Here is a 21,694-nt window from a genome sequence, read left to right as displayed (position 1 = left end):
CCCCACCCCTCCCCCTTTCTGGAGAAGTGTCCTGAAGTGGGGCCTTCTGCATTTCTTCTTTGCAAAGTGTTACACTCTGCTCCTGGAACCGATCGGAAGAACCGTTGCACCCGCTGCTGGAATCAGTGGCCGGAAAACCTACTTCCAGCGACCCGCAGTCGACCCAACTAGTTCTCTGGAAAAATCTGAGTCTGGTGGGGTAAGTATGTCTAACGCATTCACCTTCCCCTGTTCTCCTTTGAATAAACCTTATTTATTCCATTCCATTGATTTTTTTTTTGTCTGATCTAAAAGCTTGTATCTGAAAGGTAGGAATATCGTTTTACCTACTTTAAACTTTTTGGAATATCTTCTGGAACATGTTGTTAGGCAGAATTGCAGGCAGTACCCTTTGGGACTACAGGTGTTGGCAAGACCAACCTTTGGTAAAACTCTGTACCACACAGTTTGTTGGTAGCGAACTGAGCAGCCAGGCTTATCTCAAGAGTGAATTTGAGCAGTACATGTAGTTACACAGAGGACTTTCAACCAGAGTGGTTCAAGTAGACACTTCTACTCAAGGTTTCTTGGTTAAACACTTATTAATTTATTACACAGTCATTTAGAAAACATTTCACTAGAAGACCACTTAATATTATATACCCATAGACATTATAAGTTTTTGAGACCGTTTGAGCTCCCCTGAAGTAAGAGCAGTACCTTTTTATATGAAGGAACAAATGATTCTGAAGTCGTGGTTCCTGGCAGTTCCTGCAGATCTCGGTGTTCCTGAGCCTCAGTCGTGGGGACAAGAGGGAGGACGTTGGGGGACTCCTGCACTGCACGGAATCGTTAAGGAAAGCAAACAAAATGGAGTCACTTCAGTTCCAGTAGCTGTAGATTCAAGAACACAAACTAGTGTCCCTCTCCCTGGTTAATCCTAACCAGCCTTGAGAATGGTGTCCAGGTGTCTTACAAGTTGATTGGTCCCACCAATCTCCTTGAAGGAGCTTCTCTGTCGAATGGTGTTTGGCAATTCAGACCTGCAGCAGGGCTTCACCGGGCGAACCAACGGTCCAGGAGTTGCAGCAGCCGTCCTCTTCCAGCTCGTCTTTGGTTCTTTCGTTCCAGTGGTCGACTCTGGCTTTCAGTCCACGAGACTCACCTTTTAAACCGTTTTCTCCCTTTCTTTTCAGGCTAGCTGTCGCTCACCCAGCAGGGTGGCTGTCCTTGCCAGACAGTCAGCCAGCCAATCACAGCAGAGTGCATTTGGGTATCCTAGGAGACTAAGCACAGGGAGTTTCGGGCACCTCCCTCACTTCCTGCCCACCCCAGACACTCCGACATCAAGGGCGGACTTCAGTCCTGAAGCCCGCCAAAGGCACACTAACAAAGGGACCAAACCTAGTTTGGCGGGCAGAGACAAACACTAGAAAGACCTTTCCAAAAATAAATGGCGAAAAAAGAAGACTGGGACCCGTTTAAACAAAGGGGCTTAAGGCGCCATCTTGAAAAATATGGCTCCCGTGATGTTTAGCTACCGGTGTTCGCGGTCTGGAAAAATCGTGGTAGTTCGTTGTAAAACCACTGTCACCAGCCTTTTCAATCGGAAAGGGTAGCATTTGACTGCTACATGAGTGTTTAGACACAGGGGATACTACATAACCCCTCCAGCACTCCATTGTAAGATGGTGTGTGCTGGGTCTATGAATTTGGAAAAGACTAGTAAAGTCAATTTCACTTTACATTCTCTGGGAAACAGTAGTTGATCCCAGAGACGGTATTTAAACCTTTGGGAAGTCTAAAAGACATCCCTTTGTCACTGCACTGAGGGTGTTGTGTAACACACATGAAAAGATGCCACCTATGGCATTATCTATAACTCCATAATCAGAGAACACAAATGTAAACACACATCAAAATACATGAGTGGGGGAAAAAAGGCTCACACTCGTTCCAGGTAAAACAATCAAGTCCTCAAAATCCAGCAAAGTTGCTGGGGGTCCCTAAGGTGAAGGGAATTAGCACGTTTCTGAGAATTCTCCCCAACACATTTCACCACCCCAAGAACTCTTCCTACATCTGTCCCTTTTCCGAAGAATAAGCTTTGTGACTTTTGGTCACAATGCCCCATTGATCATAGGGATTGGACTTATATAATTAGCGTATCATTGTTTTGAACTGGTTTCATTCTAGTGCATCACTACTTGCCTTCTTCGTGTTGTCTAAGTTATTGAATGCATTCCTAAGAACCTAAAGGTGACTGTATTGTGTGATATTACTACCTGCTTGTTTCATTTCCTAATGTGTTGTTGGGCCTAGAATAAAATTAATATTTGTATACTTGCCTATCTAAAGTGAATTATTGGGTGCTTCACTGTGTGGATTAATTGTGGACCCCACTCTCATGAGATTAAGCCTTAACCACTCTCCTTGCTTAACTTAATTGGGTTTGGCTAACCTCGGAGTCCCCCTGTTCACTGTAACTAGGGTGGCCTCCTAAAATCTGTCCACGAGGCCAGAATCTAGAAATCCATCTAAACAACTAGCAGCCTGCTGGCAACCCGAAGAAGACTCCTGCAGCTGACCAGCATCGACTCCAGTGTTGTTCCGGTGAAGCCCTGCTCCTCTGTCCTGATCTGAAGAAAGCCTTCATTGGGGTTTCGACACCTGGACAGGTGGGAACACTCAGTCTTGACCCCCCCCCTAACCCCGTTTGAGGATCCGTGCTTTCTGAAGCTTCAGAAGTGTCCCTGGACCAACTGGTGGACTGACCACTTCTCTGCTGGGCTACCTCGCTGCAGCTGTCGCTGTTCTGAGCAGAGTCTTTGACTCGGCTCAGAACAGCGAATAGAATATCTATATTTATGCTTGTGCCACAAGTCTCTAATTCCTGCATTTTCACCCATCTAACACCAAGTGAAGCTGTGGTGGGTATGCTCCTGTGTTCGTCGCCTGAAGGTATTGTGCCACATCCTGTCTTTGGTGACTCCTGTTTCAACACACCTGTAATCCTCTGAAGTGTCTTTAGTGGGCGTCTGCATCATAGAAGTCTTTCTTTCATCATTTGGGTCTACTACTGAAAGCAGCTTGAAACTGATTCCTGTGCACCATGACCGACCAAACCTAAATCCTGGTACCGAAAGTAACCTCTGCTCCCGAGACCCCTGGCCCTCCCTTCGACTTGACAAAGCGTAGAAGATTGTGTGGCCAATGGATTCTATAACACCTGCAGTGCTCACTGGAAGAATCGGAGTGATGGTTAAGTTAGCATAGCTGTTTCTGTTCCCTCCTCCGCTGTCCTTCATAGGTTTACACTTAGTGTAAACTCCTAGCCCTAAACTCACTCTTATCAGACCTTTGGTGGTGGAACCTGGGTTAAGGATCTCTTCCTAGGCCTACCCTAGGGGGTTGGATTAACTTGAGTACTTACCTGAACATTACTGTACATCTATCTAATTTCTGAACTATTTATATTAATCATAGCCACTGGCACTGCTATTTCTATAGGAAGTCACCTGAAGAGGTATTCTATGCTTTGGAACTAGTGACATTTGGGCACACGGTCCCAACCCATTTTAGGATTGGACTTATGAATTGGGGATACTGTTTAGTATTGATTCTAAAGAGTTCTATCTACTTCACTGTGTTGCACTGGTAATTGATTCATATGTAATTCTATTGCTCCTGGGTGGATGTATGTTTTATAAGGATTTTGTATGACAATACTTACCTTCGATTTCTTTCTGCTTATTGCATAAACTAAAGGCCTACTAAATAACTGTTTGTATATGCTTAAATAACTATTTTTTATGCTTACTGTCTAACTTGAATTGCTGATGTTGCTCTGTGTGGACTCGTTGTAGCCCCAGACCACTCGCACCCTTTCTGAGACTAAATCCTGACTGCTCTGCTACCTATCCTTGATTGGGTTTGGCTGACTTCTTTGTCTTCCCTGTTCACCATAAGGTCTGACCTCCCAAAAATCCTCATTCGGGATGATTTTGGAAATCCATCTTAACACCTGGTTTGACGGAATGCGTAGTTTCCTTGTTCTTAGTGAAGTAATGTTGCTTTAGGAGAGGCCCGGTCAAAGTGTTGCTGTGTACTTGGCCATCATTTACTGCTCGTGCACTGAGGTCCAGATTCTATTCTCCCATCAACATATACTGCAATGTGGTTTTTATGGTTACTTCTACTATGGTGGTAGTGGTTTTGCATTTAATTGTAATCGCTCATATAGATAACATTTTTTTTACAGAGACAATTTGGAGTGGCTGGCTAGAGCTACCAATTGGGCCAAATTTACTGCCACAGCAAGTCTGGGAGTTATTCATAAGGTAAAGCTACCGCCAATGTATCACTGTGCTTGATTTAGATAAACAGACTGCAAAAGTGACCCTATGATGCATTGGAACTGGATGCTAAGGATGGGTGTTCAGGGCTATATTATTTACCTTCTGAGATGCCAAACCCATATTGATGCCCAGCTTTTTTTGTCTTCATCACTGATGATCAACATTGTACAACTTTTTAAATATAACGTTTGGTTGTTAATGTGATTGAGTTTAGTCGTTCAACTGTACACAATTTGATATTTGTAATAACTGTTTTACTTTTCACTTAACTTTAAAATCCTAACCGTCTAAACCAGTGGTCTGCAACCTGTGGCTCTCCAGATGTGTTGCACTAAAACTCCCATGATCTTTCACCACTGAATATGCTGGCTAGGGCTGATGGGTGTTGCAGTCCAAAACATCTGGAGAGTCAAAGGTTGCAGACCCCTGGTCTAAACGGTATAGAAAGTTGGCCACTCGAGTAGAACTAACAGGGAGCCACGCAAATCAAGTTTAGCAATTTGTGGAAATCCATGGTTAACAAGAATTAATGGTTATATATTTTGCATCAAGTTTCCTATCCCCAACAATCCATCTCAGTGGGACACATTTCCTGCCCCCATAGATCCACCCAAGTGTGCTACATTTCCTACCCCCAGAATACATCTGTGTATCCTTGCCTTGGTTGAGGGTGCAAGAATGTCACGTCGTAAGGAGATAGGCGAGGGTAGAAATGGCTTCTGTTTTTGAAGAGTTCAGCATGGGAGTTCAACGGATCTACGTTCAAAAATCGAATCCCAAAAGCTCAAATTACAAAATTACGACGCCCACTTGATTGCATTTTGTAATTCAAGCTTTTGGGATTTTGCTAGTTTGTCCCGCGTATGCAGAGGACACCCTGACAACCCCCGCTCCCCTTGTTCGTTATTATGGACTTCAATCTTTTCTACCAGGCCGAATGCACACTAAATGTGCATTGTCTATTTTTTCCAGGATTTTGGGGCAAACGCGAGTGAGTCTTGTGCTGGGTCTCCGACTCTGATTTCTTAGCATTTTGTAATTTTGGTGAGCATTTGTTTGCATTCGCGCCCTAGCGTACGCTCTGTCCCCCAGCCCACCTTTGCTGGAGCCCACTTCCCTGTTCCCGCCGACCACCTGCCCTCCCTTCCCCCTACTCTTGATTGGGTCTAATCAGCCCGTTCTAAATCTACTGCTAGGGACTATCCCCTCACCACGTGCCGTGGTCTCATTTAGCTCTGGCTGCACAGTGAGTCTTCTGCTGGGTCTCTGACCCCGATTTCTTATCATTCTGTAATTTCGGTGTCCATTTGCTCAATAGCGTGTGCTCTGTCCTCACCCCTCCTTTGCCAGAGCCCACTTCCCTGTGCCACCCTCCTATTCCTTATTGGGCCTAATCAGCCCATTCTACATCTAATTTTGGTGTGCATTTGCGCACTATCGTGCTCTTGTTTGGTGAGATTTGGTAAAGTCCAACTGGTGTGGGACTTCACAAGCCTTATCTCTTGGTACTAGGGGCCCAACTCTTAATATAGACCTGTAATGCACAAGTCATTAGAGTGGCTGAGCAGCCAGGCTTATTTTAGGAGGGGTAATGAGAGCTGTAGAGTAGCAGCATTAAATCAGTGAACACAAGTTACCAAGTAAACACTTACACACTTAGTTATATTACATTATTTATTTCTATACACAAGGCAAATTAAGCATTCTTTAAAAAAGTAGCAACTAACCGTAACATTCAATGGAACATAGCATTAATTTAAAGAAGAACTAATCATGCAGGCGAGTAATTGCTTTCTATGCTATACATTTTCCAGCACACAGAGGGACATCCATCAACGTCAGTATTGGCACTTTTGTTCACCATCACAAAATTGGGTTTGGATGGGGAAATGGTTGGAGTCCAAGTCTAACACACTTTCAACTGGTTCAATAGTTAGTTTCTCCCAGAGGGATGCAGACAGTCTTTATCCCAGCAATAATAGTGTCAACAATTAAAACATTTAAGAGAACAAGCACTGCCAAAGCATATAGGGTTCAGAAGAGGAGCCTTTAGGAAACTAGGACAGGCAAAGTCAATGGAACAGTTTCACTTCTGATGCAGCTTTTCTTAGAAAATGTGAATCAAACAGTCAGGAGTTCTTTGAAAAAATCACAGGAGCTCAAGAGGAGCCTAACTGTTGGGAGTACAAGCTGGAAGGCCTGCACAGGTGAGTTGAGGTCAACTCTAGATGTGTGAAAATAGTACTTCCCAAGCCAAAAAACACTGCAAATGGCAAAGGGTAGTTCTACCCCAAACCCCACAGTACCTTAAAATTGAAGAGGTTCCAGCTGCATTCCTTCCTGATGCAGTGATGCAGACCCTTGTTCCTGGTCCTCGGTCGTGGTGACGAAAGGGAGGACGTCCGGCAGGCTTATGCGGCAGCATTCTGGAGAGGGCTTCGGCAGCAATGGATGCCACACGATTCAGTGGGTCTTTATGGTTTTGCTGCCTTTTTCTCAGCGCCAAGAACAAACAAATCGCTCCGGTTGGCTTTTCTCAGTCCCTCGTATTAGGACAGTTTTTCTGAAGTCAAACTAAGGGCTTAGTAAAACCATTCAACTGAGGCAGTACAAGACTCCACTCTTAGTATAAGGCTGTACCGCCCGAGTTCATGGTAGCGTAGAAAGAGCAGTCAGGCTTATTTTAGGAGGGAGAGAGGGCTGTAGAATCAGTAAAAGTGAAAATGTACTACAAATGATCCATAGAAGCACTGAAACACTTTGTATTGTAAAAATAAAGGATTTATTTAAATACGGGTAGGGCCAGATAAATCATGGGGTCAGTAAGCACTAAAAACACAGCACTATACTTGAAGGTACACAGACCAAAGTATTTGGAAATACCTAACAGTAGTTCTGGGGAAGTCCAAACCTTTTCATACACATTCAGTATAGGTCACACCTATTTTTGGGAGTAAAAACCAATGGTTACTTTCACAATTACATTCAGTAATGCACAGGCAGTAGACCCTACCAGTTATACACTGACTTAGTACAAATCACGTAATCCGTAAACTGGACAATATACTTTGTGTGAATAGTGGAACACATATTCCAGGTGCAGTAAAAACCTATAACTACTTTTGTGATAACGCACAGTTATACTAGATGAGTAAAACCTCAGGATGTAATATACAATTACAGTTGCTTTCGAGATCAGTGAACCACAGATCGAGATGAGCAATAACTCTTGTTTATTTGGGAAGGCACACAGCTAACTCAAGGTACGTAAATCCCACATAATTTGTTTAACCTTTCAATGAAGGGGAAAGTAAAACCCAATGTTACACTTTACTGAATGACTCAGTTATTCTAGGTAGGCAGCAACCTAATGCAGACTTATTCTGGACAGACTAGCAGCAAGCCAGGGGAAGCAAGACCCAGTTGGGGGACACTCATACAATTATCCTCAAAGGACTAATCTGGTGATACCAACAGTTGGAGGACACTCCTACAATTACCCTGCAGGAATAATCTGGTGAAACCAACACTTTACTTTTGGGAAGAGGCACAACCTAATCGCAGGAGAGTAAAATACCTTCACATCTACTTTCTAGTAGAATGGCAAAACAGTTTCTAAGAAAAGCTGTTAACCATACCTTAGAGAATAGTGCATCGCACATCCAAGATAAGTAAGAACTTTTGCAACTGTTCACTCCTAGAATTACAGTTTCCAAACAACTCTTTACAAGTAAGTAACTTTTAAACGCTTATTTTCTTTTCTAGGCAAAAGTCCCAATCCCTTAAGTCTTTCCCTTGTTCTTGGAGCATGGGTGTTCTCAGTGGCAGGATAGGGTGAGGGGGGGATCACTAGGACTAGTGACCAACAGGCAGTGTCAGAATAGGTTCTTTAGTAGCAAAAGTCAGAGTTCCTTAGGAAAACTGGGCAAACAGGTGAGTACTTTACTTCCAGCATTAGAAGAGGGTGCAGGGGCTTTGCAGAAGACACCCTAGCAGGATTCTAGCAGTGGGACTGGGTGCACTGGACGAAAGACCTCCCAACCACACAGAAAACACCCCACAGCTACACAAAAATCCCAAAAGACTTAAGGTATGTATATACCCAAGCCAAGTATTTAAATAGGTACAAACAATCCTATTTACACATACCACATCTTACTCCACCAATAGGAATAAAGACATTTTTCATAAAAGAAGGATAAGATGATACACTTTCTCTACTTGCACCCCCCCCTCTCTCTCCCCCATCAAATAGACCCCTCTGAAAAGTTTTTCCAGGCACTACAAGTCTTGACAACATAGACTGTGTGCGATCCTCCAAATTTCAAAAAAACATTGTTTTATTCAAAGTCTTTAAATTGAAACATAAACAATTTAAATTGAAACATAAAACACTACCCTCACCTAACACAGTGTAAATGCTAACACTAAAACCAACAAAGTCTAAAAAACTAGGCTACAAAATGAACAAGTACCCAAGACACAAACGAAATCACATAACACAATACAAAAAAACCCAAATGTGTCAATAAAAAACATATAATCCCAACCTGGTTCTGTTCTTCACTTCCCCTTTCGGGCGAACATTCTTCAGGGGAAACTTTTAAAACATCAAAACATCCACTATTCTTCTCAACACCGTGTTGAATGGGTAGTTTCAGGCAAACAGCCTAAAAGGAAAAGAAACAGAGGAAACTAATCAGTCCCACAGGGGAGGGGGTATTTACCAAATGTAAGAGTGGAATCAGTTCAAGAAAGAGAACAGTTCCACAACAGGTCTAAAAACAAATTAAACCACTTAGATTTACCTTAAAAATGGTGAACTTTCAATGCACGTCGATAAATGACTGATAAGCTAGTTTTTCTTCATTGAAAAACCAAAACACTTCAAAAAGGCGTCCTAGTCCGCTGAGATATCGTCACACCTGGAGAGAACACACATCACACTACCTATAAGCCATCCATACTATAGTTGCGATAAATTCAAAAGAATGTGTGGTAACTGGGACGTACCTCCACACAAGTGAAACAGCCCACAGCGTGGGGCAAAGGGAGGAACTCCCTTGTTGTAACAGACTCCCTTGTTTTGGCAACCAAACCAGTCCACAGATGACTGTACAATGACACAGTGCCAATCTGCAATTAAAACAAAAGCAATCACAAGCCACTTCAGGGTACCACCTCAATTCAGTGTCCCGATACATCCCAAATACCAAAATCAGGTGAGGAAAACAAGGTGCTGGATGTTAAATTCTGTAGGGGTGTCACCCAAGCTCCCACAACCAAAAAGTACCTACGGTCATGCATAAGGGTGACCTGCATCAAAAATGCCGTGTAGAAATAAAGCTATCCAGCAGGTGTTTACCAAAAAGCGAACTGCGCTGGCATGCCCAGAGGCACAGAGTTGCGAAGGTGTTCTAATCAGTAAAGGGAGAGAGCAGTGGAAAAGGGAAAAACCAGAGAACACCCACCGTCGCCTGTCCAGCAGGTGTTTTTCAAAACAGAATGTACGCTGACATGTTGGAGAGCACGGCGTGCCCAAGACCGTATACAGCAGCCCTCTACTCAGTATGTGGTGAGAAAAATAAATAAACAGAAATAAACAGCCGTCGCGTGCCTAAAATATTGCAGAAGAAGAACAAGCTTACCTTTAGCTTCACAAATGCAAACGACTAGCTAGTGACTCGCGGAGGTATAAACAGCCAGTACGGCACCCGCACACGTTTCTACCAGATACAATGATATGGTCCCGATGGCAACACGATATCAACTTCCAGGTAAACACAGAGGAAGGACAACACTATTCAACGGAGCACTCGCTTAGCCAAAACACGGCGGCCATCTTTGCCTGAAAACACCCCAATGCAAACCGTGTTGAGGGAATAAGAGCATAAGGGGACATAAATAACCCAAACCCAGAAACACATTGCAGATGTCACAAACAAGCATATTAGGAATGTTCGGAGGCATGCTAAATACAAATGTTGAGAAGTTACATACTCATGAATGCATTGGACCAAGCATGTCCCAAAAAGCAACGTTTGTCATATACAAGATGACTTCAGCCCAAACATGAACATTTCATACTTCTATCTTTGGCTTACCAAATGCCAATCAATACTTTCGTTGAGCCCCAAAACATTACTTTGCCATTTGAAAATTATTTTCTGTTCTAGGTTCAGTAATTTCTGGTCGGTCTCAGCTTTCCCATGGCCATGCACTTTTTTCAATATAAGCCACGTAAAGTCATTGCAGCCATGTTTCATATCAAGAAAATGTTTTACTAAAGGTGCTGTAATCACTTGATTTCTAATGCAGCTCCGATGTTCTACCATACGGACTTTGCATTGTCTATTGGTCTTTCCTGCATAGTGTAAGCTACAAGGGCACGTAATTAAATACACAACATTAGATGTATTACAGTTGGTCATTTCATTAAGCTCCCACCTGAGATCCGGCAGAATTTGTATTGATCTGATTTCCTTGGTTTGGGAACACATACTACATTTGCCACAAAGAAAATGTCCCTTTATTTCCGGTAGACCCCACAGTCTAGTTTGTCTCACCAGTGGTGTATTCATTTCAGTCACATCATTCCTAATCAAAATGTTCCTTAAATTCTGGCTTTTTCTAAAAGCCACCAAAGGAGGCAAAGCTTCTTTTCCACTATACACCTTCTTCCATGTTTTCATCACAATAGATTTAATTTTGTAAGATAAATTTGAAAACGTGTTGACAAATACAACACCAATCTTTCTCTTCATTTTCACATTTTTCTCCAGAAGAGCCTCCCAATTGTTATTATATGCTCTTTTTGAGGTAGTCTTAATCACTCTGGGTGGGTAGCCTTTATTTAACAGTTTTTGAGTCAGTGCATCCGCGCTTTGGCAGACGTCCTCTTTCCTACTGCTGTTCCTTTTCAACCTTAAAAACTGTCCAAAAGGTAAATTAGTTTTTAGGTGCTTGGCATGATGGCTATTAAAGTGCAGAAGAGAATTCTTATCAGTGGTCTTAATATAGGGCTTCACTTTTAACACACCATTATAGTGGAAGAAGGTGATGTCCAGAAAATGAGTCTCAAAATCACATATGGAACCCGTGAATTTCAAAAAGTGGTTTTGTTGATTCAACCAACTCACAAAACATTCAGCTTCTTCTCTCGTGCCTCCCATACAATAAGTATGTCGTCTATATACCTAAGCCATTTCCTCAAGTGTTGGATATAAGGATAAGTGGCTGGGTATATCACCATTTTTTCAAAACATTCAACATAGAGATTGGCCAGGTTGGGGGCCATGGCAGCCCCCATGGCAGTGCCTTCTATTTGTTGAAAAAAAATCCCTTGAAATTGAAAAAAGTTTTGGGTAAGGGCAAACTCAGTACACCACAAAATAAAGGTACTGCTCACAGGGTGTCCATCCTCTCTTCCTAGCAAAATTTCTTCAACCACCTCTAATGTAGCTCTTTGTGGTATCATCGTGTAGAGGGATTGGATATCCAAACCTATCAATAAAGAACGGCCTGGGACAAATTCTATGTTCTCTATTTTGTTGATGGCATCGGTGGTATCCCTTAAATAGCTTTGCATTTTCAGAACAAATGGTCGCAGATAAAAATCTGCAAACTTGGACAAAGGTTCCAAAATGGAGTTAACCCCAGATATTATGGGACGGCCAGGGGGGGGGTCAACTAGTCTCTTATGTACCTTGGGCAGAATGTAGAACACAGATGTCCTCCCTTGTTCCCTAGTTAGGAACTCAGATTCTTGTTTACTGATCATCTCAGACTCACATGCTAAGGTGACTTTCTCTTTTATAATCTTAGTCAGTCTTGCAGTAGTGTCACCAGTGAGTTTCAGATAGCTCACAATATCAGAAAGAAGTCTCTCACATTCCTTTATGTAATCACTGCGATTCATCAACACAATAGCTCCCCCTTTATCTGCTTGTCTGATGATAAGATTCTTGTCCTTGGCCAGTTTCAAAGCTGAGGCTCTCTGAAGCTTACTGAAATTAGAGTTATGGGATTTCTCACAGGACTCCAACTTCCAAACTTCCGCCAGCACCTGTCTTTCAAAAACCGTCGATTCGGCGGTATGAGAATGGCTGGGTGCACAGAAAGTCGACGCATTACGCAGTCCACTATAGTTGTTGCTATTGTGACCCTCGTGTTCACTGAAATATTCATTGAGGCGTACTTTCCGCATGAATGAAAAAAACTCAGAGCGAAACTCAAAAGGATCATGGGTTTTTGTCAAGACAAAACTCAGGCCCCTATTAAGAGTATTCTCTTCTTCGGGGGAGAGTACATAGTTAGACAAGTTAATTACCATTGATTCCTTGTCCGACTCCGTGTCCTGACCTGATTGTCCCAATCCCCTCGATTGGGGCCCTGTCCTAAAAAAGGCATCCTTTGCCTTTGTCTATTACTCCCCCTCTGGCCCCTGCCTCTGCCCGGGTTGGATTGAGCTGCAGGTTCAGTGCCTCCTGTGCTCTCTTCACCTGAGCTGTACGAAATGTCCCTAAAGTGTACACGTCTATTGTTTTTGGGAACATGAAGTGTGTTACCAAATTTATGGCCCTCTACAACATAAGGGAAAGCCTTTTCCTGGGTGAAATTAGTAAGGTCTTTTTTCAACCTTTTGACCCTCTCTAGGGTATTGTCGTTTTTAAAGTCTACTAATCCTTTAAGATGTTGTTCAACTTTGGTTTTAAAAACATCTAGAAAAAACATCTAGATCAAGGACCCATGATCCTTTTGAGTTTCGCACTGAGTTTTTTTCATTCATGCGGAAAGTACGCCTCAATGAATATTTCAGTGAACACGAGGGTTACAATAGCAACAACTATAGTGGACTGCGTAATGCGTCGACTTTCTGTGCACCCAGCCATTCTCATACCGGCGAATCGACGGTTTTTGAAAGACAGGTGCTGGCGGAAGTTCGGAAGTTGGAGTCCTGTGACAAATCCCATAACTCTAATTTCAGTAAGCTTCAGAGAGCCTCTGCTTTGAAACTGGCCAAGAACAAGAATCTTATCATCAGACAAGCAGATAAAAGGGGGAGCTATTGTGTTGATGAATCGCAGTGATTACATAAAGGAATGTGAGAGACTTCTTTCTGATAATGTGAGCTATCTGAAACTCACTGGTGACCCTACTGCAAGACTAAGATTATAAAAGAGAAAGTCACCTTAGCATGTGACTCTGAGATGATCAGTAAACAAGAATCTGAGTTCCTAACTAGGGAACAAGGGAGGACACCTGTGTTCTACATTCTGCCCAAGGTACATAAGAGACTAGTTGACCCCCCTGGCCGTCCCATAGTATCTGGGGTTAACTCCATTTTGGAACCTTTGTCCAAGTTTGCAGATTTTTATCTGCAACCATTTGTTCTGAAAATGCAAAGCTATTTAAGGGATACCACCGATGCCATCAACAAAATAGAAAACATAGAATTTGTCCCAGGCCGTTCTTTATTGATAGGTTTGGATATCCAATCCCTCTACACAGTGATACCACAAAGACCTACATTAGAGGCGGTTGAAGAAATTTTGCTAGGAAGAGAGGATGGACACCCTGTGAGCAGTGCCTTTATTTTGTGGTGTACTGAGTTTGCCCTTACCCAAAACTTTTTTCAATTTCAAGGGACTTTTTTTTCAACAAATAGAAGGCACTGCCATGGGGGCTGCCATGGCCCCCAACCTGGCCAATCTCTGTTGAATATTTTGAAAAAATGGTGATATACTGTCATGATCTCTGCTTCCAAAAGGTCAGGGTTTTCCCAACTCCCTTGGAAGCAGATCCATAACCCAGGTTCCGAGTGCCAACCAGTCCCAATTGGGACCTTTTGGACCCAGTCCTGGCGCCAGTGGCACCAGGCTCATAAATATGCCCAGTCCCAGCGCTGGAAGCGCCGGGCTCATAATGCTTGGGTGGACTTACCTGCAGCAGACCATGCTGCTTACTTGCCTGCCAGTTGAGCCTCTGATCCTCTTCTGTTTGGAACTACTTTTCCTGTTGGGTGGGGCAGGAGCCACTCCCTAGATTCAGAACACTGGAACTCTTCTGGAAAGCAGGAACTCTTTTCTTACCTAGGCATGGCTGTGGAAGGAGACACCTAAGCACTACAGGAGGCTATTTAAACCACACCCGATGGATGAATCTTGCTTTGCGTTATTCTGCATCCTCTGCAGCAGAACGCTCATCGTGTCTACTGCATCTGATCCTGGGCCTAAGGAAAAAGGCTTACCATCCTGAATCCAGTCTTCAGCAACACCTATAAAGACAAGAAAGAACAGGTTAGCATTACGGTCTTCAGTGACAGCTCTTCACTTACCTGGTCCATCGGCTGTCACCAACGCCTCGCGCTGCATTCCGGCATCTGAAAGACAAAAGCTTACCAACTCTTCGCACGCTCCGGAGGCCTTCGGCGCTGCATCCCGCATCTGAAAGACAAAACAAGGTGCGTTTAAAGACATTGGGGAACTTTAATACTCACGTGCCATTACTCCTTTCCACATCTAACCCAGTGGGTTTCCGGCACCCTGCAGCCGCTCCAAACTTGTACCTGCAAAATAAAAAGACAGTTAGAGCGCATTGTGAAGCAGGCAACAAGCGCTCACTTACGTGCTTCCAGGCGCTTCTATTCATCACACGGGCTCCATCTTCAACTCACTTCAGCCCGTCATCCGCCATCGCCGGAACCCTGCAAAACAAGAAACATCATTACTAAAGACTTTAAAGACATTAGAATTACTCGAAACTTACTGTTCGTGCAGTAAACGACGGACAGCAGTCCTCTGAAGTCAAGAGGCCTGCTCCCCTTATCCAGTGAAGAAACTGGTTACAGCACCCTGCCCCGAGGCAGATGGAGAGCACGGCGTTCACTTACCTAAGGTGAGAGCGTTAACCTTTGGGGTTCTACAGGAGAAGAGCAAGCGAAGAAGAGAGACATTCAATAACCCAGTTCCTTAATCCCATATTTTCTATCTGCAGACATCTTACCCTTCAAGTCAGACATACAGTGCACAGAGGTCCAGCCCAAAGAGCCAGCCGTGTGTTACACATCACCTTTGCAGATACGGTATACGCCCAGTCAAGACCGGCGCCTCTACGGGAATCAGGTGAGCGTTACAGAACGCAAAGCCTACCACAAAACTCCCGTCCAGGCGCTATGGAAACCTCGGATACCGACCAGCTAGCCCAGTTACTTGGGGAACTAAGGGCAGAAGTGCATGCAGCCCGTCAGGAAACGAACGCTCTAAGAAGGGAACTGATTATTTCCAAGGAGCGAACAGATGATCTCGCTAGACAATTGCTACAGTCACAAGCCAGACAGACCCTGTTACCCGCATCTGGGGGAAATCTTCCTTCTACATCCGCTATGAATCCAGTGCAGATCAACCTACCTGGGAATGTACCTCTGGCTCCGCCCGAACGATTTTCTGGTGACCCAAAGAGGTTTGCAGTATTTATCAATCGGTTCCGGTTGCATTTCCTATGCCAGCCAGCAGCCTTTCCAACTGATCAAGCTAAAGTAGCTTTCGTACCTTAGTGGCAATGCGGCAGACTGGTCGATCCCTCTAGTAAATCAAGATGATCCGGTCCTCCATGATTTTCAAGCTTTTCAGCTCAGTATGGAAAAACTGTTCGCAAGACATTCACAGGGGCAGGCCTTGGACAATGAGCTTCTTTCGTTGCGACAAGGTAATCAAGACCTTTTGGCTTATATTGCGTCTTTCAACAGACTGATAGTGGAAACTCAATGGCCTGAGGACAAAAGGATTACGCTGTTTTATAGAGGTCTACGTGGAGAGCTCAGAGATGTGTTAGCCCAAGTAGTGAATCCCCCACAAGATTGTTCGGACTATATAGACTTAGTCGTTCAAATAGATCACAGACTGCAGAACAGGACGGCCGATCGTTCCAAGTTTGATGCTCGAGTATTTTCCAAACCGCCAACTCCTTCCAAAGGAGTAGACTCCGGGGAACCCATGCAAATAGGGGGTCTGAAAGGTCCTCTAACACAAAAGGAGCGGGAAAGGAGAAAACAGTTGCAATTATGCCTCTATTGCGGAAACTCAGGGCACTTTCTTCGAGACTGTCCGGTGAAACCTGCCAAGAAGGCAGTAGGAGCTGCAGTTACCAAAGTTACAAACTCTGAGCAGGGAAACAACCTCGCCCGACAAGAATAGAGGTCCTCTTGCCGAGCGTGAAAACCAGTTCCGTGACCTCGCATTTCGTGATACCTATGGTCCTCATTAGCCCTGATAATCCGGATCGATTACATGCAATTGAAGCTTACGTCGACAGCGGTGCCATCGGCAATTATGTGGATCATGAAATGGTTTTGAGGATGAATCTAACTCTTTGTCCCAAGGCTGTAAAGGACGTCATTACTACGGTGGATGGTACGGAGATAGCCTCCGGGCCAGTAACGCATACCACTCAAGAGGTGACGCTAGTAAGTCAAGATGGACACCATGAGAAGATCGTGTTCGATGTGATCAAGGCCCCTCAGTTTCAGATTATTCTAGGAATACCTTGGTTAGAGAAACACAATCCTCTGATCGATTGGCGAGCAAGAACGGTCCAGTTTCCAGAATGTGTCTCTACTTGTCACCCTCCACCTGGTGTTGCACTGGCAGCAATTTCTTCAGAGACTCCCCAGTTACCTCCCGAATGCCTAGAATACCAAGATGTTTTCCGGAAGGATCAGGCTAACTCTCTACCTCCTCATAGGTCTTATGACTGCCAGATAGACCTGACACCTGGATCTACTCCTCCTTGTAGTAGAATTTATGCCCTCACCGAGCCTGAGAACCTTCACCTTCGACAATACCTGGATCAATACCTGGCAAATGGGTTTATTCGTCCTTCCAAGTCCCCTGCTTCTTCAGCTTTGTTCTTCGTTCCAAAAAAGGAAGGAGAGCTTAGAACTTGTATAGATTATCGCTCCCTGAACCAGATCACCGTTAAGAATAGATATCCGTTACCTTTGATCCCTGAACTCCTGGACCAAGTCAGAAAAGCATGCATATATACAAAGCTGATCTTAGAGGAGCTTACCACTTGGTACGAGTAAAAGAGGGAGATGAATGGAAGACGGCCTTCCGCACCAAGTATGGGCTATTTGAATATCAGGTCATGCCCTTCGGACTTTGCAATGCCCCGGCCGCCTTTCAATATTTTATGAACGATGTCCTCAGAGAGCTCATAGATGTGTGTGTTGTTTACATTGACGACATCCTCGTTTATTCTTCATCGGAATCTGAACATCGGAAACACTTGAAAATGGTCCTCGAAAGATTGCGTCAACACAAACTTTTCGCTAAGTTGGAAAAATGTGTTTTCAACGTGACTGAAGTTGAATTCTTGGGATTCATATTATCACCTGGCGGAGTGCGTATGGATTCAAAGAAGGTCGATGCAGTTCTCAAATGGCCATCACCATCCTCCGTAAAAGGTGTGCAAAGCATGTTAGGCTTCGCTAACTTTTTCCACAGGTTTATCCCCGAATTCTCTCGAATAGTCCAGCCCATCACTGCCTTGTTAAAGAAAAACAAACGTTTTGAATGGTCTACCGAGGCGGAACAAGCTTTCCAGGATTTGAAGACTAAATTTATCTCTGCACCAATCTTAAAACACCCTCTCCCCGAACTCCCCTACATCGTGGAAACTGATGCTTCAAGCCTTGCCATGGGGGCAGTTCTATCACAAAAGGACCCGGTAACCAATCAGTTGCATCCCGTGGCATTTTGGTCCCGCAAATTCTCGCCTCCTGAAATCAATTACACGATTACTGACAAGGAACTTCTGGCTATCAAGTCTGCCTTTAAGGCTTGGCGGCATTATCTGCTGGGGGCCCGACACACCGTTACTGTGATTACGGATCACCGAAACCTGCAATATTTGAAAACCGCAATAGCCCAATCCTCTAGACAACTCCGTTGGGCATTATTCTTTGCCGAGTTTGACTTCATAATTACCTATCGACCTGGTACAAAGAACGGTAAAGCTGATGCCCTTTCTCGGATGGGAGTGGAAGAACACTTGATCAACCCTAAACCTGTACCAATCATTCCCGAACAAAGAATTCTGGGTGTAATCGCCACAGAATCCATAGAGGAAGTTAAGGATAAGGCCAGGCAACTTGTAACTCCAGCAGACATACAGAATTGGCATCTGCAGGGAAAGGACTTTGCAGTAAAGGACAACTTATTGTATTTCCAAGAATGATTATACCTACCCAGCACAGATTTACAGAAAAAAGTAATCTCTTGTTATCACGATTCTTTAATGGAAGGACATCCCGGTATGGCCAAGACCTCAGAAAAGATCAAGCGCTACTTCTGGTGGCCGTCTTGGAAAAAAGATATCAGAGACTTTATAATGTCCTGTGGAGTATGCGCCCAAAACAAGAGTCAAAAGGAAAGACCAGCAGGCCTCTTACGCCCTATTGAAATCCCACCTCGCCCTTGGCATACGCTTTCTATGGACTTCATCACCGATCTACCTCCATGCTCCGGATACAATACGATTCTAGTAATCGTGGACTTATTCTCCAAGATGGCGCATTTCATTCCGCTCAAAGGCTTGCCAACAGCAGCAACTCTGGCCCGAGAATTTCTCGAAAACATCGTCCGACTGCACGGTTTTCCTTCGGTTCTAATTTCGGATCGAGGTAGTCAATTTATTTCTCATTTTTGGCGAAGTTGCTGTCGGTCGGCTCAAATTGATGTGAGACTATCGACCAGTCACCACCCTCAGACCGACGGACAAACCGAGAAGACCAATCAAACTCTGGAACAGTATTTACGCTGCATGCAGCAACAAACTGAAAAAACATGGAAAGACATCCTTTGGATAGCCGAATATGCCTACAATAACTCTGTCCATTCGGGAACTGGGAAAACCCCGTTTTTTCTTTTGTACGGCAGTCACCCTCGAACCTCGGAGTTGGATCCCCTCCAAGATCTTGAAACACCAGCAGTAGACTACCTGCATTCTACAATCACCCAAGCCTTTAAGGAAGCTGTTTCTCACCTTCAAAGGGCTAAAGAACAATACAAGAAAGGAGCAGATCAACATCAGAAGGAAGCCCCTCAATATCAAGTAGGGGATCAAGTCTGGTTATCCACCAAATATCTACCTCTAAAAGGGCCACGCACATTCAACCCAAGATACCTTGGTCCCTATTCCATCACTACCATAGTAAACCCAGTAGCGGTCAAGTTGGACTTGCCCCCGCACATGAAGATACATCCGGTCTTCCACGTCTCTCTATTAAGACCCGTGCAACCTCAAACCCGACTAACGAAATCTCCAAAACCTATCCTAGTTGATAGAGAACTCGAGTTTGAAGTCAAAAGCATTCTGGACTCCAAGATCTCCAAATCTAAACTATTTTACCTAATTGACTGGAAAGGCTACGGCCCCCAAGAGAGATCCTGGGAACCTGCTGAATATGTCCACGCTCCTCGCCTAATCAAAAGATTTCACCGAACATTTCCTGACAAGCCAAAACCCCCGGAGAAGCCCGGTTTGGGAGGGGCCTTGAGGGGGGGTACTGTCATGATCTCTGCTTCCAAAAGGTCAGGGTTTTCCCAACTCTCTTGGAAGCAGATCCATAACCCAGGTTCCGAGTGCCAACCAGTCCCAGTTTGGGACCTTTTGGACCCAGTCCTGGCGCCAGTGGCACCAGGCTCATAAATATGCCCAGTCCCAGCGCTGGAAGCGCCGGGCTCATAATGCTTGGGTGGACTTACCTGCAGCAGACCATGCTGCTTACTTGCCTGCCAGTTGAGCCTCTGATCCTCTTCTGTTTGGAACTACTTTTCCTGTTGGGTGGGGCAGGAGCCACTCCCTAGATTCAGAACACTGGAACTCTTCTGGAAAGCAGGAACTCTTTTCTTACCTAGGCGTGGCTGTGGAAGGAGACACCTAAGCACTACAGGAGGCTATTTAAACCACACCCGATGGATGAATCTTGCTTTGCGTTATTCTGCATCCTCTGCAGCAGAACGCTCATTGTGTCTTCTGCATCTGATCCTGGGCCTAAGGAAAAAGGCTTACCATCCTGAATCCAGTCTTCAGCAACACCTATAAAGACAAGAAAGAACAGGTTAGCATTACGGTCTTCAGTGACAGCTCTTCACTTACCTGGTCCATCGGCTGTCACCAACGCCTCGCGCTGCATTCCGGCATCTGAAAGACAAAAGCTTACCAACTCTTCGCACGCTCCGGAGGCCTTCGGCGCTGCATCCCGCATCTGAAAGACAAAACAAGGTGCGTTTAAAGACATTGGGGAACTTTAATACTCACGTGCCATTACTCCTTTCCACATCTAACCCAGTGGGTTTCCGGCACCCTGCAGCCGCTCCGAACTTGTACCTGCAAAATAAAAAGACAGTTAGAGCGCATCGTGAAGCAGGCAACAAGCGCTTACTTACGTGCTTCCAGGCGCTTCTATTCATCACACGGGCTCCGTCTTCAACTCACTTTAGCCCGTCATCCGCCATCGCCGGAACCCTGCAAAACAAGAAACATCATTACTAAAGACTTTAAAGACATTAGAATTACTCGAAACTTACCGTTCGTGCAGTAAACGACGGACAGCAGTCCTCTGAAGTCAAGAGGCCTGCTCCCCTTATCCAGTGAAGAAACTGGTTACAGCACCCTGCCCCGAGGCAGATGGAGAGCACGGCGTTCACTTACCTAAGGTGAGAGCGTTAACCTTTGGGGTTCTACAGGAGAAGAGAAAGGGAAGAAGAGGGAGACATTCAATAACCCAGTTCCTTAATCCCATATTTTCTATCTGCAGACATCTTACCCTTCAAGTCAGACATACAGTGCACAGAGGTCCAGCCCAAAGAGCCAGCCGTGTGTTACACATCACCTTTGCAGATACGGTATACACCCAGTCAAGACCGGCGCCTCTACGGGAATCAGGTGAGCGTTACATATACCCAGCCACTTATCCTTATATCCAACACTTGAGGAAATGGCTTGGGTATATAGACGACATACTTATTGTATTGGATGGCACGAGAGAAGAAGCTGAATGTTTTGTGAGATGGTTGAATCAACAAAACCACTTTTTGAAATTCACGGGTTCCATATGTGATTTTGAGACTCATTTTCTGGACATCACCATCTTCCACTATAATGGTGTGTTAAAAGTGAAGCCCTATATTAAGACCACTGATAAGAATTCTCTTCTGCACTTTAATAGCCATCATGCCAAGCACCTAAAAACTAATTTACCTTTTGGACAGTTTTTAAGGTTGAAAAGGAACAGCAGTAGGAAAGAGGACTTCTGCCAAAGCGCGGATGCACTGACTCAAAAACTGTTAAAT

The 21,694-nt window shown here is 44.5% G+C and overlaps 1 protein-coding gene across 1 annotated transcript in view; it reads left to right on the top strand.

Moving 5' to 3' along the window:
• The window catches only part of PSMD1 (proteasome 26S subunit, non-ATPase 1), a 1,063,364-nt gene that overhangs the window by 188,403 nt on the left and 853,267 nt on the right, over nucleotides 1-21,694 (top strand). The window contains exon 11 of the mRNA XM_069617568.1: nucleotides 4,241-4,319. Within this exon, the coding sequence (XP_069473669.1) occupies nucleotides 4,241-4,319 (79 nt within the window). The remainder of the gene's footprint in view (nucleotides 1-4,240; nucleotides 4,320-21,694) is intronic.

The sequence above is a fragment of the Ambystoma mexicanum genome, chromosome 10 (assembly GCF_040938575.1).
Source record: "Ambystoma mexicanum isolate Mex_15411 chromosome 10, UKY_AmexF1_1, whole genome shotgun sequence".
Taxonomy (NCBI): domain Eukaryota; kingdom Metazoa; phylum Chordata; class Amphibia; order Caudata; family Ambystomatidae; genus Ambystoma; species Ambystoma mexicanum.
The sequence above is the reverse complement of the archived record's forward strand: the minus strand, read 5'-3'. Positions and strand labels throughout refer to the sequence as shown.